Below are 15,282 nucleotides of genomic sequence, written 5' to 3'. Positions count from 1 at the left end.
ATTTTCTAGCAATCGTGTTTTTTGCTGATTTTCTAGTAATCGTGGTTTTTGCTGCACCGCTGCAAGAAAGTTTTTGCTCATAGAGTGAGTTTTCATTTGAAAGTCAGCGGGCTCTGAAAAAGATTTATTCTCTATTTAAAATAATACAGATTTGTTGTTGAGCCTAAGGCCTAACTTCACGACACGTCAATTTCCTAATAATTAACGTTATGTCAGTATTTGTTCTTATACTTGAATATTTATGAATCTTCTTTAACTGAAATTTAATTGTGGCATATGATGACCAATGAGATTCTTGAAAACAGCTATTATTTTCAATTTAGAAAGATAGAGATTGTCATATCAATTCATTTTATTTTCCTCATAATCGCGTTTCATCCTTTCCAACAACCAAGATACTTTCAGTAATTCAATTATCCAGAGAAAAGGTATATGCGTTTGGTTAAATATGACCCTTTAGAAGCAGTGAATGTTAAGAGCACTGACGTAATTCACAAAATATTGATTATTAATAAAACACCAAAATCATCGACAGTGAATAAAATTTTATCACATTTAAACTGCGTCCGTCGTTGTTAAAAAATGCACACATCGGAACACCTTCACTCATCAATTATTAAACACAGTACAACAATCACATCGAAAGGTTTGTTAGTCCTCACACTGTTATCTCGAAACAATTACCCAATTATTGAATATCATCCCAATTTAAAAACATAATTTACTAAACAAATAGAAATCAACTGAAAAGAACAACTAAGCGTTGATAATACCCGTGGCGGTTAAGAGCATTCCATGCAATAATTGACCGGACGGAGTTCGGTCTCTGACGTATGTTCTTATCCGTGCAGGCGTAACAATACTGCTGTCGTTGACAGTGTTTCACAACCTCGTCACCGAGACGCTACCTCAAGTGTCAGACGCCATGCCTGTTCTAGGTACATCATCCTCATCGAATCCATTCGATCGGTGGTTCAACTACGTTATTTAACCCTGTAATGGCGGCAGGTAGTCCATTTAAGGACTGTTTAAACGCATTCAAATGCACATGTTTTGCTTCTAATGTCAGTATTAGTTCTACTTCTAACTTACGAGTTTGAATAAAGTTGAAGTTGTATTGTAACTTTGTTGGCGTGCAAGTTTGTCGTCGTCGATAACATTAAACATTTGCCGGAATAAAATTGTCTCTTGCCGCTATGAAACTACTTGCTGCTGACAGGGTTAAGGCCCGTCCACACCAAGCTAATTTCAGGCCAACATTGTTTAAAAATTCTGGTCACGGACATGGTTTTCCAGATAATTTGGTCACAATTGCGATGACGAATGATCTGGAAACGTGTCCGCAGCATTGGCGTCTGGTGTGGACGCGGCATGACGTTAACTGGATAAGGCTCGGCTAATTGATCTCATCGTGAATTTCTGGCAGCCCTCAAACTTATTCAACGTTGAACAAATCTATCAATTTAATATAACTTTGATGAGAATTCGAAAGAAAAACATTATTACCAGATTTTGGTTCTACCGATCATGGAACCATGTAATAAAACCTGTACTTTTTTTATCTATATCATCTTATTCGTGAAATTTATGTCAGTACAAATAACGTCGTTTAAATTTTCTAGAGAAAATTTTGCACACTGTTCTGGAGCCATTTGTGCGAAAATGCGACGCGGAATAATTACAATTCAATCTTATTCACCGTCTTTCTGGAAAGTTTGTTCACTTAATACATTTAAACTGCTGGGCTCCTTGCAGTTTCAGACTTTTATTTCCAATACATGGTTAACACAAAAATTACTTTTGATACAACACTTTGCTTAATTAAAATTTTTTGGGTCATAGTAATTTGAAAGTTAACACAATTCAATGCATAATAAAAATACTCGACGGATTATGAAAGCTTGTCGACGTATAAGTTATGGGGCAGTCAAAAGACTAACTATTGTTGCAGGTGGTGTCTAGTTTGGACTCAATGTCGCCATGGCAGCTAATGCGAAACTTCTGTTCTGATTGCGGCCAAAATTAGACCATTTCACACAATCTAAATCGCCGCTAAACCCACTCCTTCGATTACCACTCTTATTGCACAAAATTTTACCGTCTCAAAATGAAATAGAAAATTTTTCAGAGCCGAGTTTTCTGAAGCCTCTTGAAATCGAGGAAAATTTCGTTGATTCGTACTTTGAATACGTAGTTGCTGTGTGCGTTGAATTCGTTGTTTCTAGTTATAAAACTTGTGATGGTCCAATTTTGGCCTCGGAAGACACATCTGCGATGCCAAGCGTCGCTTCAATAAGTTGTGCTATGATCGTCGTTTGCTGCTGTGTTTGATGCTATACTCACACTTCACGAACATCCAGCTCCTTCACTTTATCATGTGGCTCAAAGTCTAGTATTTACTTTCAGCGTTTGCTTAAATGTTTGCAAAACAAAACGTGCGCCTGCAATTTGCGTGTTAGCCACATACCCGTAGTATCCATGCGGTATCCTTTCAATATAAAAAGATAAATATAAAACAAAGGAACGTAACTCCAGATGGTGACTCGACCCAAGATATGTTAAAAAAAACTGCTAATGTCTCCACGAGACGCACTCTAACTTAGGCCTAGGAAACGTAGTTTTGGATGTTTGTTATGCAAATTGCCCTATAATTTAGAACTGTTACAGGAGCTTATCGTTCCGTTTCTTTGCCTTGCGTAAACTCTGCTTCCTTTAGGTGTACGACAAAATTTGTTAACATACCAATGAACCTTTAAATACAGACTACCAATAAAAAATCTCAAGACTTTGACTTCGCCGTTCACGAAGCTAAAATTTGACGCACCTAAAATATGGTCTGGGACGACGAAAAGCGGAACACATCCTAACGCCCCTCTGCGGAGGCTATTTCTCCCTTACACGCTCGTTACCCTTTTGTTTACTCTTTACTTCTTACGTTCAATTTGATCTTTTTATAAATTCCCTGCGCTTCTCTTGAGTTATTTCTTAAAGCTGCAAATAAGTAAATAAGCATAATTATTGATAATTGATACTAATGATGCCAAATAAATTACATTTTTTCGTGTTGCTAAATAATCTGTTGATTTTCAATAGATTAAGGAAATTAGTCTAAGTTGAGATATACCATTCTTCTAATTTTCATGTTTCCTCTGAAATATATACTTATCATGATATCGAGAAGTTTTAAATAAATTGATGATATTTTCTGAAACTGTAAACCAAATGACAAAATCTCGCCGAAAATTTATTGGTATATCATTCCCTTATATGGCAAGAGTAATTCAATATGTGGCACAGCTAACTTCTTCGTCTCATAGTTAATTTATTGAAAAGACATTCCTAAGTATCAACTTTAAAAATCATTCATTAATATAAGATTAAGTTGAAAACTTTTGCATATCATCCATTAATTTTGAAAGATAATTTTTTACAGTGAAATAACATGATTTCAACTGCCATCCTAACGTTCAAACTGAATTGAAATCGTTCGAGCCATCACACGGAATGAATGTTTCATTTTATTATGTTGACCTGACATCAAATTAGAGGCAAGATAATTGAAAATTAAAATATTTAAAAATTGTTACATAATTTCTGATATTTAATTGAGCCCATTAGTGAGAAAAACTAATCAATTTAATAGCTACTAATTATAAATAACTTTCGCAAAAGGTCTCTACGATCAAGCGCTCGAATAAAATGACCAATGTTAACACGAATAACTCAGAGCAAGAGGAAAATTACTCGAAAGAATAACAATTCGTTTCAAGGCATTAATGATAAGGAATAATTAGCAGCACTGCCTCCGCATTTCAGTTGGCCGGAGCTCCTCTTCAGGTAAAAGACGTTGAAACAACGTTTAATAAACGTTATTTCAACGTTAGCTGCCTGGTGGTTCAGGCCTTAATCTTCGAAGTCATAGCGTGGCCGATCCAAGCCGAAACCCTGCCTTGGTGGTGTTGTCTAATAGCCTTACAGGTGATGGGAGGATCAATGTTAACTACCCATTACATGGTTTCCATTGGATGATGAATGTTAACTACTTATTACATGGTTTCCATTGGATGATGATTGGTAACTGCCCATTACATGGAAACCATTGAATGGTAACTGCCCATTACATTGGCTGGGTTTCCCGCGAACAGGTGTTGCAGTACTGCTTTCGTTATGCGTGTTCTCTGAACTGGTGAACAACACGCTGCCGCAGACATCAGATGCAGTGCCTCTGTTAGGTTAGCTAGACCAAATATGCACTGCTACCTCCATTTCCTCATCGTAACAAATGCTACGACAAAATCGACCAAATCTACATCTCTCTCTCTATATTGGTCGCTCGTTTGTTTATATTTTATAACCTTTATCTATCTAACTATATTTCTTTTTGGTTTGGAAACGCCTGCGTTTTCCCAGTATTCGGTGTTCACCTCACTTCTAAATCTTGGTCTCTTTTGTGTCGTCACCGGGATGCCCGCTACTCCTGCAATGATATAATAATGATATTAATTCTATTTCATCCTGATCGTATAAACAAATTAAGTCGGCCTATTTCTTGGGTTCAAACTGAGCAAAAGTTAAATAAATCAATCAAGACAATTTATGCTAATTAGTTTCACAATAACTTCCTGCCGCAGTCGATGTTCATGAAACTCTTACCGTCCGCTTACCTTTAAATAATTTCAGCAGTCACTGTAAACTGGGCGATGTGATAAAATAAATAATTTTATTGAGCATCATTCCAAGGAATAAATATGTTGTCATGGTAACCGTACGCACGGCTTAATTTGTTCCCGATGTCTGAGTGAGTCACACATCTGCCATCTGTTGTGAGCTTCCAAACATTGCTTGTAATATATTGATGAGTCGTAGGCAGGAAACAGAGAGCAAAATTATACAATAAAATGACCTACATACTAGTAGAAACTTTATCTTCAATTGTAATATATTGATGAGTCGTAGGCAGGCAAGAGAAAACAAAAATATACAGTAAAATGACGTACATACTAATAGAAACTTTATCTTCAAATAAAATTATTGTTTCCCTCAATTAAAATGATTGTATTGTTCGTTAGTGGAAATTTATAAACAAGTAATAAATTATTTCAATACTTCTAGTCACCGAAACAATTTCTGATACATTTTATCTCTCTTTAAATTTAGAATCCAGTCTGAAAAAGCAGGCAGATCTTCTGCACCTAATCTCTTCCTATCGAAAACGCCCAATTTGCCATACTCACCCTAATCACTCAGTTGAATATGCCCAAATGTTAGTAATCATTAGTTGTTCAAATCTTAACTCTCTTTTTCCAAGGTTACGTAAAATTAAATGACCAGCTTCATTTCCAATGAAAGGTTTTTTGACCTCCTATCATTTCTTCAAAGCTTAACGGAAGTTAACCACGCGTCACCACTCCCATCCTTTTCAATAGCTTGACATGGTAAAATTTTTATTGAAAAACTTGGAGCAGAAGAGCTTGAACCTACTTTCCTCCCATGCCTTAAGATTGCCTGTAAATTAATCTTTGTACAGTGAATATATCTTTTCTGAATATCGTACTTGCACTGGTATGAAAACCATAGCAGAGCCGAAAATGGACTTCTTTGTATGTATTGTCATTTCATTGCGATTATTTCTAGAGTAAAAATTCAGTATAAAAATTATAATCCTACAGTCCATGTTTTCAACTCAAGTTTTGAATCCAGCAAATAAAAACACAAACATCGCATAATACTAGTTTGAGTTACTAGTACTAGTTTGAGTGATGGCTGCTAAAGTGAATTTAGAACCTAAAAGTTTTCGATTTTCATTTCATCTAGCTGAAAGGGGCAACGGGATGAAAAGTCCACATGATATCACATTATTGGCGTCGGTAAAGCCTCTGTTTGGTTGATGAGACAAGCGATGTTTGAGCAGGTGTGACGGTGTTGCTGGCAATGTGTATCTTCTCAGAAATGGTGAATGATACCTTACCACAGTCTTCAGAACTGCCACTCATAGGTACTTGCACTTCTTCCTTTTCTATTTCTGGCTAGCTCGATCATTCGAAGACTGCATATACTCATACTTTTGATTGGCCATTTTTGAGAGCATTTGATTCCTATAGCGAATGACAAAGTTACGGGCGCTTGAATAATTCCACCGCATAGATGCCCTTGCCTCTACCATATAAATCTCCTTACTTCCTCTATGACACTGGATGATTCATCACTAAAGGCATCATACCACTTTTTGAACTTGGTGCTGCGCAACAGAGCACTGAGATCACGCATACTTACCTATAATGCCTGAGACCGTTATCATCTTCTAGCTCTTGCTTCTTCCACACTCCGGCCTACATTTTCTGTCGGATTGTGTCAGGTTTCTATCACAAAATGCAAGCGCTACATTCCAGCTATGAGAAATCCTCATTTGCGTGCGAGCTTCCATTTCTATTCGCAGGCAACACATGTAAATAAGTTAAAACGATTGCCCACAAAAAGTCAATTTATTTCGAAGAATTTCTTTGCTCAATATTTATTGATCGATCAATGTTTGAGAAGTATACAGATGATGGTGATGTGTGGCGTCTCTCGTTTGTCGTATTCTGTAATGTGGAGTGTTCACTTTTTGTTTCTTTGTTTCCTTTTTAAAATTTCGGTATTTCCGTTTATCTTCAGTCTGATTTCTAGTTTTCATCTATATAAGCTTCCTTGGACTGCTTTCAATTATCTGGACATGCGAGAGTCCCAACTATATACTTGAGTACTTTCTATTGCTTCCATGCACATTTTTTAACTTTGTGTTGGGAAATTCTTTGCATTGATCTGTGCACATAGTCCCTTTGTCAGAAGTATATGGCAGCGATCAATACCGTTTATTGGCCTCCTGAAGTTTGCAATGAACTTGCCGTCGTAAAAGTTACATTGGGCTGTGCATGCAACGAGCGTCTTACGACCTTGTCCACGACGAAGCATGCGCCAGCACTACGCCAATATCTTTCTACTCCAATCATTAAATCTGTCAGAAATTTCGGCGCCGACATGTAAACCTTACCTCTGTCTTCGAAGCTGGCGTAACAATCCCAAAAATCAAATTCGCTCTGATTGGTATCACATTTACTATACTGCCACGATACGCAACTTCTCAAGAGTTATGAGTGCTATACATTTGTGATACGCCTACTGCATCCCGACTCAATTTTCCAGTTAACAGATCGGATCATTTCTCGAGGGAAGAATAAGCAAAGGTGATGCGGCTGTCATTTAAGTTCCTAAAATTTATTCACCAAAAATATGAAACTGCTTCATAGAAATCGACAGTTGATCATAATCTTGCTCAACCTTGAGTGATAGCTGCATCATCATCGCTAAAGCATGTCTCTCTGCTACGTTTTGGAGATGTGAACGACTGGGATCGAAATTCACTAGTTTTATCAATGATTTTTTTTTTCAGATTTTAGCGGTTTAGGTATCATGCATTCATAACATTGAAGCTGGAGGGTGCGCTATGCAAACTGTAGCAGCTACCTGAAGGCTCTAATTCGCTTAACTAATATAATCTAATAAATATTAAGCTTACTAACTATTCTATGTGGATTACAGCGTCTGCGAGTGTGTAGCGCCTCTAACAGAAAATATGAACAAAATACTAACTCAATATATAAACAAATGACACATCATTCGATCGAACCATCCATCTGTAATTTTCATTCATTTCTCATCAAAGCATAATATTTTTAATATTTATCTTATACATATATTATATTATACACTCAGCTCCACCGCTGAACCGCGCATATACACGATTACTATGCTAAATTATATAAAAACATAATATTCGTTATCTATCATAAAAAACTGGAAGTAAACCGAACATCCTTTAACATAAATTTCCATAAAAATACAAGTGAAATCAAATTCTGAGACTCTCCTTCTCAGGCCTCCAAGTATCGATGGCTGAGCTTAAAGAGAACTAATATTCGTAACCTAAACTTATAACTGGTACCCTTCCATCGAATTATTCAAGTTGAAACCGACAGCTCTAAATAATATCAAAAAACCTGTATCGATACGTTCCCTGTAGCAACCTCCTATAATAGCCGTTGTAACTCGTGTTTTCCTTCGTTTCTAACAACCTTAAGACTGTCGTACATAATGTGGATTAAATTCAAGTTGTTTAAACGAATAAAGAATGCAGGTTTGAATTCGTCTGAAGTGATTCGGGTCAATCTACGATTGAAAAAAAATCGGGCCTGAAAATAGTTTACTAAGTTTGACTTTCAGTCTTCGGAGTTCAAACTATAATTAAAATTAAAATTTTATCTCTAAAGTGGCTGAATTTACAACTAAATGAGAAACTTACTGAACTTAATGAAAAAATTCCAATTTTAAAATAATTCTATTCAATTTTATTCTGAAGTATTTAACTCGTAGATTAATGCATGAAAATTTGTTCAATCCCTTCTGCCTGATTTTTTTAAAACCCCAAGTGTATATATCGGACTGAACATATTGGTTCCTGGAGATAATAAGAGCACCTGTAAAAAATTGTTTTATATCAATAAAATAAGCCAGATTATCTGAAAGCCGAGTCTTGCTTAAGCAACAACAGTAAATACCGTGTAACTGCTTTCAGTCTGGTATGTTTTGTGTCACTTAAACTCATGAAAAGTGCATGCGCTTGTAGAAATTGTGATGCTTGGAAGCATGAAGTCATATATGTTGTGTATTACGTAAGGTCCGCTTAATTATATGTATTATTAATCTTGATATGCTCAGCAACTTTGACGCATCGAGTTTTATTGGTTAGAATTGAAGTACTTCGATCGGAATAACTATGTACACAGTGAGGAATATAACGCTTTTGAATAGAAAAAACATCAACGACGGATACGAATTCAATATAAATGATCTCATAAGTATACTTTAATTTTTTAATCAATTCTTTAATACCCGATTTTTTGCATGAAACCCAATCTGTTTATCATTACTTCTGTCTATGATGAACGGCAATGTAATTAACTTAATTTACATTCCTCTCACTCCTCTCAACAACGAGGCAAGCCCCAGCTCATAGACTTTGCACTGCTCGTGTTTTGTGCACTTCATGTCTCGTAGCTGCTCGATGTCTTCGTTGTGTCGTATATATATATAATTATATATATATAATTCAAGCTTACGCCATAGGATTTATATCAATTCTGTCTTTACTGCGAAAGTATGTGTTTGTCCTCACAAGCTTTATTCTTGCATAACGTAGATGTAATAGGCAACAAATAATTTTACGAAGAGTCCTTTAAAACACGCAAAGAAGCAGCGTATTGGTAAACTTCTAATTCAATACTTGCTTGTAGTTTCCTTGTGGATCTGCAGAAGTTTGTACGGGAATCGAAGGTATAATTAGATGGAGTTTTAATAATGGGGTAATAACACTTAATTATTATCTCGATGCGTCCAAGTTGCATAAAATAATATCCATACAAGTTGGTCTAATATTTTTTTTCTTCTGTCCGGTCTCCGCGTTAACGCAGGCACGTATTTCAACTGCATCATGTTCATGGTGGCATCAAGTGTCGTTAGCACCGTACTTATTCTCAACTACCATCACCGGTCTGCCGACACGCATGAAATGTCACCCATGGTGAGTATTTACCTCGTATTTTAATATTATACCGTACTTATACTCAACTACCATCACCGGTCTGCCGACACGCATGAAATGTCACCCATGGTGAGTATTAACCTCGTATTTTATTATTATACCGTACTTATACTCAACTACCATCACCGATCTGCTGACACGCATGAAATGTCACCCATGGTGAGTATTTACCTCGTATTATAATATTATACCGTACTTATACTCAACTACCATCACCGGTCTGCCGACACGCATGAAATGTCACCCATGGTGAGTATTTACATCGTATTTTATTATTATTTCGCTTCACTATCTAGAGAAAGTTCCCTCATTATTAATGGAGTTTAAATGTCACCACAAAACATCGTTTGTTTTAAAAGTACAAATACCAAATCCAGGGGAAAGTTTCAATCACTTTTATAAAAGTTGGTATGAAGTGGTATGAACTTATTGAAGGAAGTCGCCTTTTCTTAGAGAAGTAAAAGTCAATAATTTATTGAATGCAAGAGTTTAAGTCAATCTCCCTCTGATAATAAGGTTAGAAAATCAAATTCATTCATATTCAATAGTACTAGCTATATGTGAATTCATTTCCAAAACTATCTTGTGCATGAATGTTATCATTTATAACAAATTTGAGCAGGTGACTGAATAGATATTCGAGTTTCAAAGAAAAACAAACTGCTGGTTATTGGTTCCGACGAAATAAAACTCGACCATGAAATTTAATTATCACAGTTTCAAATTTATCGCATGCAAATATAGGCATTTCTATTCACGCTAACGGAGGCAGATTCTGGGCGCGAGTAGACGAAGGCTGGCGAGCGGCGTAGCACCGGCAGATCGCCTTTAAGAGCGCAGCGCGACTGTTGCAGTGCTGCGCACGACTGTTGCAGTGCTGCGCACGACTGTTGCAGTGCTGCGCGCACCGTGCATTTTTTATTCATTGTGCATATTCATTCATTCATTATCGACTGTTGCACCGTGCATTTTGTATTCATTGTCTTTGATTGTCGATATTTCGGCCCCGGAAGCGCGCTAATTAAATAATATATTCTTCAGCTAAATTTTCATCACCGTTATAAGGAAATATTTTTCTTTTTATTATTATAATATTTATAATTTTGTCTATGAATTAAACTTCTACACTGCCTAAGACTATGTACAATTTTTTTACTATAATGTATTGTAATTCAAATTACTATATTTTAACACCCCTGACATTTGATAACAGCTTTGCTTCATGGCTAAAAGGACTTGCACAATAGTTTGCGGCTTTTTATCATAAAATTAATTTTATTATGATTAATAATTTTGCATTTTTTCATGATATCATAGTTTGATTCCAACATATATAATTGTATATTATTATACATTTAAATCACTTATAACATATAATAATATAGTTAACCATATTCTACTGGTTGCTTAATATTATTATACATTTAAATAATTTATAACATATAATAATATAGTTAACCATATTCTATTGGTTGCTTAATATTATTATATATTTAAATAATTTATAACATATAATAATATAGTTAACCATATTCTATTGGTTGCTTAACATTATTATATATTCAAATAATTTATAACATATAATAATATAGTAAACATTATTCTATTGTTGCTTAATATTATTATATATTCAAATAATTTATAACATATAATAATATAGTAAACATTATTCTATTGTTGCTTAATATTATTATATATTCAAATAATTTATAACATATAATAATATAGTAAACATTATTCTATTGTTGCTTAATATTATTATATATTCAAATAATTTATAACATATAATAATATAGTTAACCATATTCTATTGGTTGATTAATATTATTATATATTTAAATAATTTATAACATAATAATATAGTTAACCATATTCTACTGGTTGCTTAATATGAAATATCTTGCAGGTGAGAAGCATGTTCCTGCAATGGCTGCCGTGGGTGCTCAGGATGCATCGTCCTGGGGAGAAGATCACGAGGAAGACGATCATGATGAACAACAAGATGAAGGAGCTCGAGCTCAAGGTGGGTAATAAATAAACTGTAGGTATATAATTATCTTTCATAGCATGAAATCACGAGGAAGACGATCATGATGAACAACAAGATGAAGGAGCTCGAGCTCAAGGTGGGCAATAAATAAACTGTAGTTACATAATTATCATTCATAGCATGAAATCACTAGGAAGACGATCATGATGAACAATAAGATGAAGGAGCTCGAGCTCAAGGTGGGTAATAAATAAACTGTAGTTACATTATTATCTTTCATAGCATGAAATGGACTCGGAAAAAGCGAATAATAATTTAAGACACAGTTATTTTCGCGGGCTTGATTGAAAAATAAACTGTAGTTACATAATTATCTTTCATAGCATGAAATGAACTCGGGAAAAGCGAATAATAATTTAAGACACAGTTATTTTCGTGGGCGTGATTGAATGTTAAATGAATTTGGTTTAACAAACTAAGTCATACCGATGAATCCAATGAAGTTATCCACCGTTAGTATCACTGTTATCTTACGTGACACCGTACTTGTTATCTTAGGTGAACGTGCATATCTTACGATATGCACGTTCTTTCATTGATATTTACTTGGATATTTCCCTCCTGAATTCAAGCCCATGTCCAATAACCTATCATGTTTACTTAACTGACTCCAAACATAGTACATTTTTCTGTACGGATGAATAAACTTATTTCATATACTCATTAAACTAACGAACCTAACAATATTTATTTTTCGTAACACCCTGACCTTATATTCAGCTTTCATTTCGATCACAGTGTCCTCAATCGTTTACTTAACTGACTCCAAACATAGGTGATTTTTCTGTACGGATGAATAAACTTTATATAATATACTCATTAAACTAACGAACCTAATAACATTTATTTTTCGTAACACCCTGACATTATATACTATTAAACTAATGAACCTAATAACATTTATTTTTCGTAACACCCTGACATTATATACAGCTTTCATTTCGATCACAGTGTCCTCCATCGTTTACTTAACTGACTCCAAACATAGTTGATTTTTCTGTACGGATGAATAAACTTTATATCATATACTCATTAAACTAATGAACCTAATAACATTTATTTTTCGTAACACCCTGGCATTATATACAGCTTTCATTTCGATCACAGTGTCCTCCATCGTTTACTAAACTAACTCTAAACATAGGTAATTTTTCTTTACGGATGAATAAACTTTATATCATATAGACATTAAACTAATGAACCTAATAACATTTATTTTTCGTAACACCCTGACATTATGTACAGCTTTCATTTCGATCACAGTGTCCTCCATCGTTCCAGGAACGATCATCCAAGTCGCTGTTGGCGAACGTGCTGGACATTGACGACGACTTTCGGGCTCACACTCTGCCCCATCCCGGGCATACGACCAACAACAGCACCTCGGTGGGGGGTATCATGCGCATCCCGCATACCGGGCACTCCGTAGACGATACACACCTGGTGCATACCTGCATGTCGCAGTGTACCAGAGAGCTCAACCTTATCCTTAAAGAAATTAAAGTTATAACAGACAAGCTCAGGAAAGATGATGAAGAATACGAGGTGAGTATTCTGAGGTCTACTCATATTATCTATTAAAATGGTGATTAATAAGGACATTGCGCAATTCTTCTATGTAAACGATTTTTGATGAACAAGCATTTTGCAATCGAATGTTCTCTTGTATTATGACTATATGTGGCAAATATCCAATGTATTCAAATCAGATATAATAATATAAATAAAGTTCAGTGATGACACGATTTATCGTTTTTCAGGTCACGAACGACTGGAGATTCGCGGCGATGGTCGTAGATCGTATGTGCCTGATCGTGTTTACGCTCTTCACAGTGACCGCTACCGTCGCTGTGCTCCTTTCGGCACCGCACATCATGGTTCCATAATAATGAGCCTCCGCGCAGAATTATTTTCTCTTCGGCATCTTATACGTTTTCTGGTTTATGCGAAGCGACGTTGTCTCTTCGGCACTTTCTCAGATCGCTGCATTATGTGAAGAATCTCATTCTTCAAGCAACTTCATCGACAGAAAATAATATTGAAGCAATCTCGCTTCTTCTACGAAGTATCCTTCAGAAAGCTAACCTCAATTCTTGCTGAGAGAAATGTTCCATCTGTTTGCATCAGAACCTGAACTTTGTTTGATAATTCAAGAAGAATCTCTGTATATGTGTACCCAATAAAAAATTATCGTCAAGCAATATTTATCACTTCATGGCTATGAAGTGATGGTAATTCAACAAACAACGACGTTGAGTTTAGAAAAGACTTGTATAGATCCTTCTAGAAATTCATTTCCATTTATCATCCTGATTCACCAGCACTTGACTTAATAAGAAACGGCCCAATTGGCAAAGAATTACCACCCCTTTTTTGGGATTCTATACATCTTTTGTTTTGGGAAGATTGATGTGCGTAAGAAGTTTGACAAGTTTTGGAAACATTCATGAGGTCTTATCAAGTTTCGATAGAATCGATACGCATCAGTAGGAGCTCAACGATTTATTTGGATAATAGAAACAGATTTTACACTCGATAATGGCATATAATAGCAGGACGTTTTTGCTAACGGCTTGTTAATGCATTGAATCTCCAGCCTTCACGATGACTGTATCGAAAAATTCTGTTGTTTTAAATAATGAAAACGATCAAGTTGAACATCATTAATGGAATAGGGAAATCTGAGTTTCTGGCGATTAGAAAAAACGAAGAAGTTTAAAATAGAATTCGAAGTTACTGTTTAGAACCTAGACCAATGTTAATATTTTTGAATAATTTTTTGATACCCAATGACAATACTTTCGTTGCTTGGCTACTTCAGTCATGCTGGTCTAGTGGTATATACTACGCGTGTCCTAAGGAGTTCTCAAAATTATCCAACTTTTGGAGAAAGGTCGCCCAAGATGCTTGTATGACTATCGTTAAAAATGTTTTTTTTGAGATGTTTTCGAAGTTCAAATCGGGTATAAATTTAAAGATTTATTTTGCGTCACATAATTACGATGAATTTTGAAATAAATTGCAGACTTTAAGTTTTGAAGATTGAATAAAATAATTTACCATGTTTATTGGTAATTATAGTATTGATGAGCTTCAGATCTCATGTATGAGTGAAATCGACGAGTAAATCGTTAATGTAGAGTGTTACATAAGGAACAGAAAAAAATGCGAATTTACAGATTTTTCAACAGAGAACGGCTGGAGTATACGGAAGCTCCCCTCATTATATCATTCAATGAAATAAGTGCTCCTAAATCTTCGCCAGCGCGAACTTGGATCGTGTCGACGAGATAACTTATTATCAAGAACCTGTTCACTTTGCTCAGCGTCTTCAATACTTTAGGTCCATTTTATTCTAGACTAACAACTTCTTTATTGTCCAGGATAGTTTAGAGTTCATCCTTTGTCTCAAGCCTTTAGAAATGAGTCTTAAACGACAATGCAAACAATATCTAGCTTGTAAGGAACTCTCATATCTCGAATATTGTACTGACCTCTTACTTAGAAGTCCCCTGTTTATCTTCACCCTAGCGCGCGGTTTTCTGCCAACCCCTCTAAATTTCATTCTATCAGCAGGGTTCTGTGAGAGCAAGGT

General features: G+C 35.4%; 1 protein-coding gene across 1 annotated transcript in view; it reads left to right on the top strand.

The window, feature by feature from the left end:
• The window catches only part of LOC108678930 (acetylcholine receptor subunit alpha-type acr-16), a 70,354-nt gene extending 55,649 nt beyond the window's left edge, over positions 1-14,705 (top strand). The window contains exons 9-13 of the mRNA XM_018167423.2: positions 9,507-9,616; positions 11,544-11,606; positions 11,710-11,763; positions 12,951-13,232; positions 13,448-14,705. Of these exons, the coding sequence (XP_018022912.1) occupies positions 9,507-9,616; positions 11,544-11,606; positions 11,710-11,763; positions 12,951-13,232; positions 13,448-13,573 (635 nt within the window). The 3' untranslated portion in view covers positions 13,574-14,705. The remainder of the gene's footprint in view (positions 1-9,506; positions 9,617-11,543; positions 11,607-11,709; positions 11,764-12,950; positions 13,233-13,447) is intronic.
• The last annotated feature ends 577 nt before the right edge of the window (positions 14,706-15,282 follow it).

The sequence above is a fragment of the Hyalella azteca genome, unplaced genomic scaffold (genome assembly GCF_000764305.2).
Source record: "Hyalella azteca isolate HAZT.00-mixed unplaced genomic scaffold, Hazt_2.0.2 contig1796, whole genome shotgun sequence".
Taxonomy (NCBI): domain Eukaryota; kingdom Metazoa; phylum Arthropoda; class Malacostraca; order Amphipoda; family Hyalellidae; genus Hyalella; species Hyalella azteca.
Note: the sequence above shows the minus strand (reverse complement) of the source record. Positions and strands in the feature narration are given on the sequence as shown.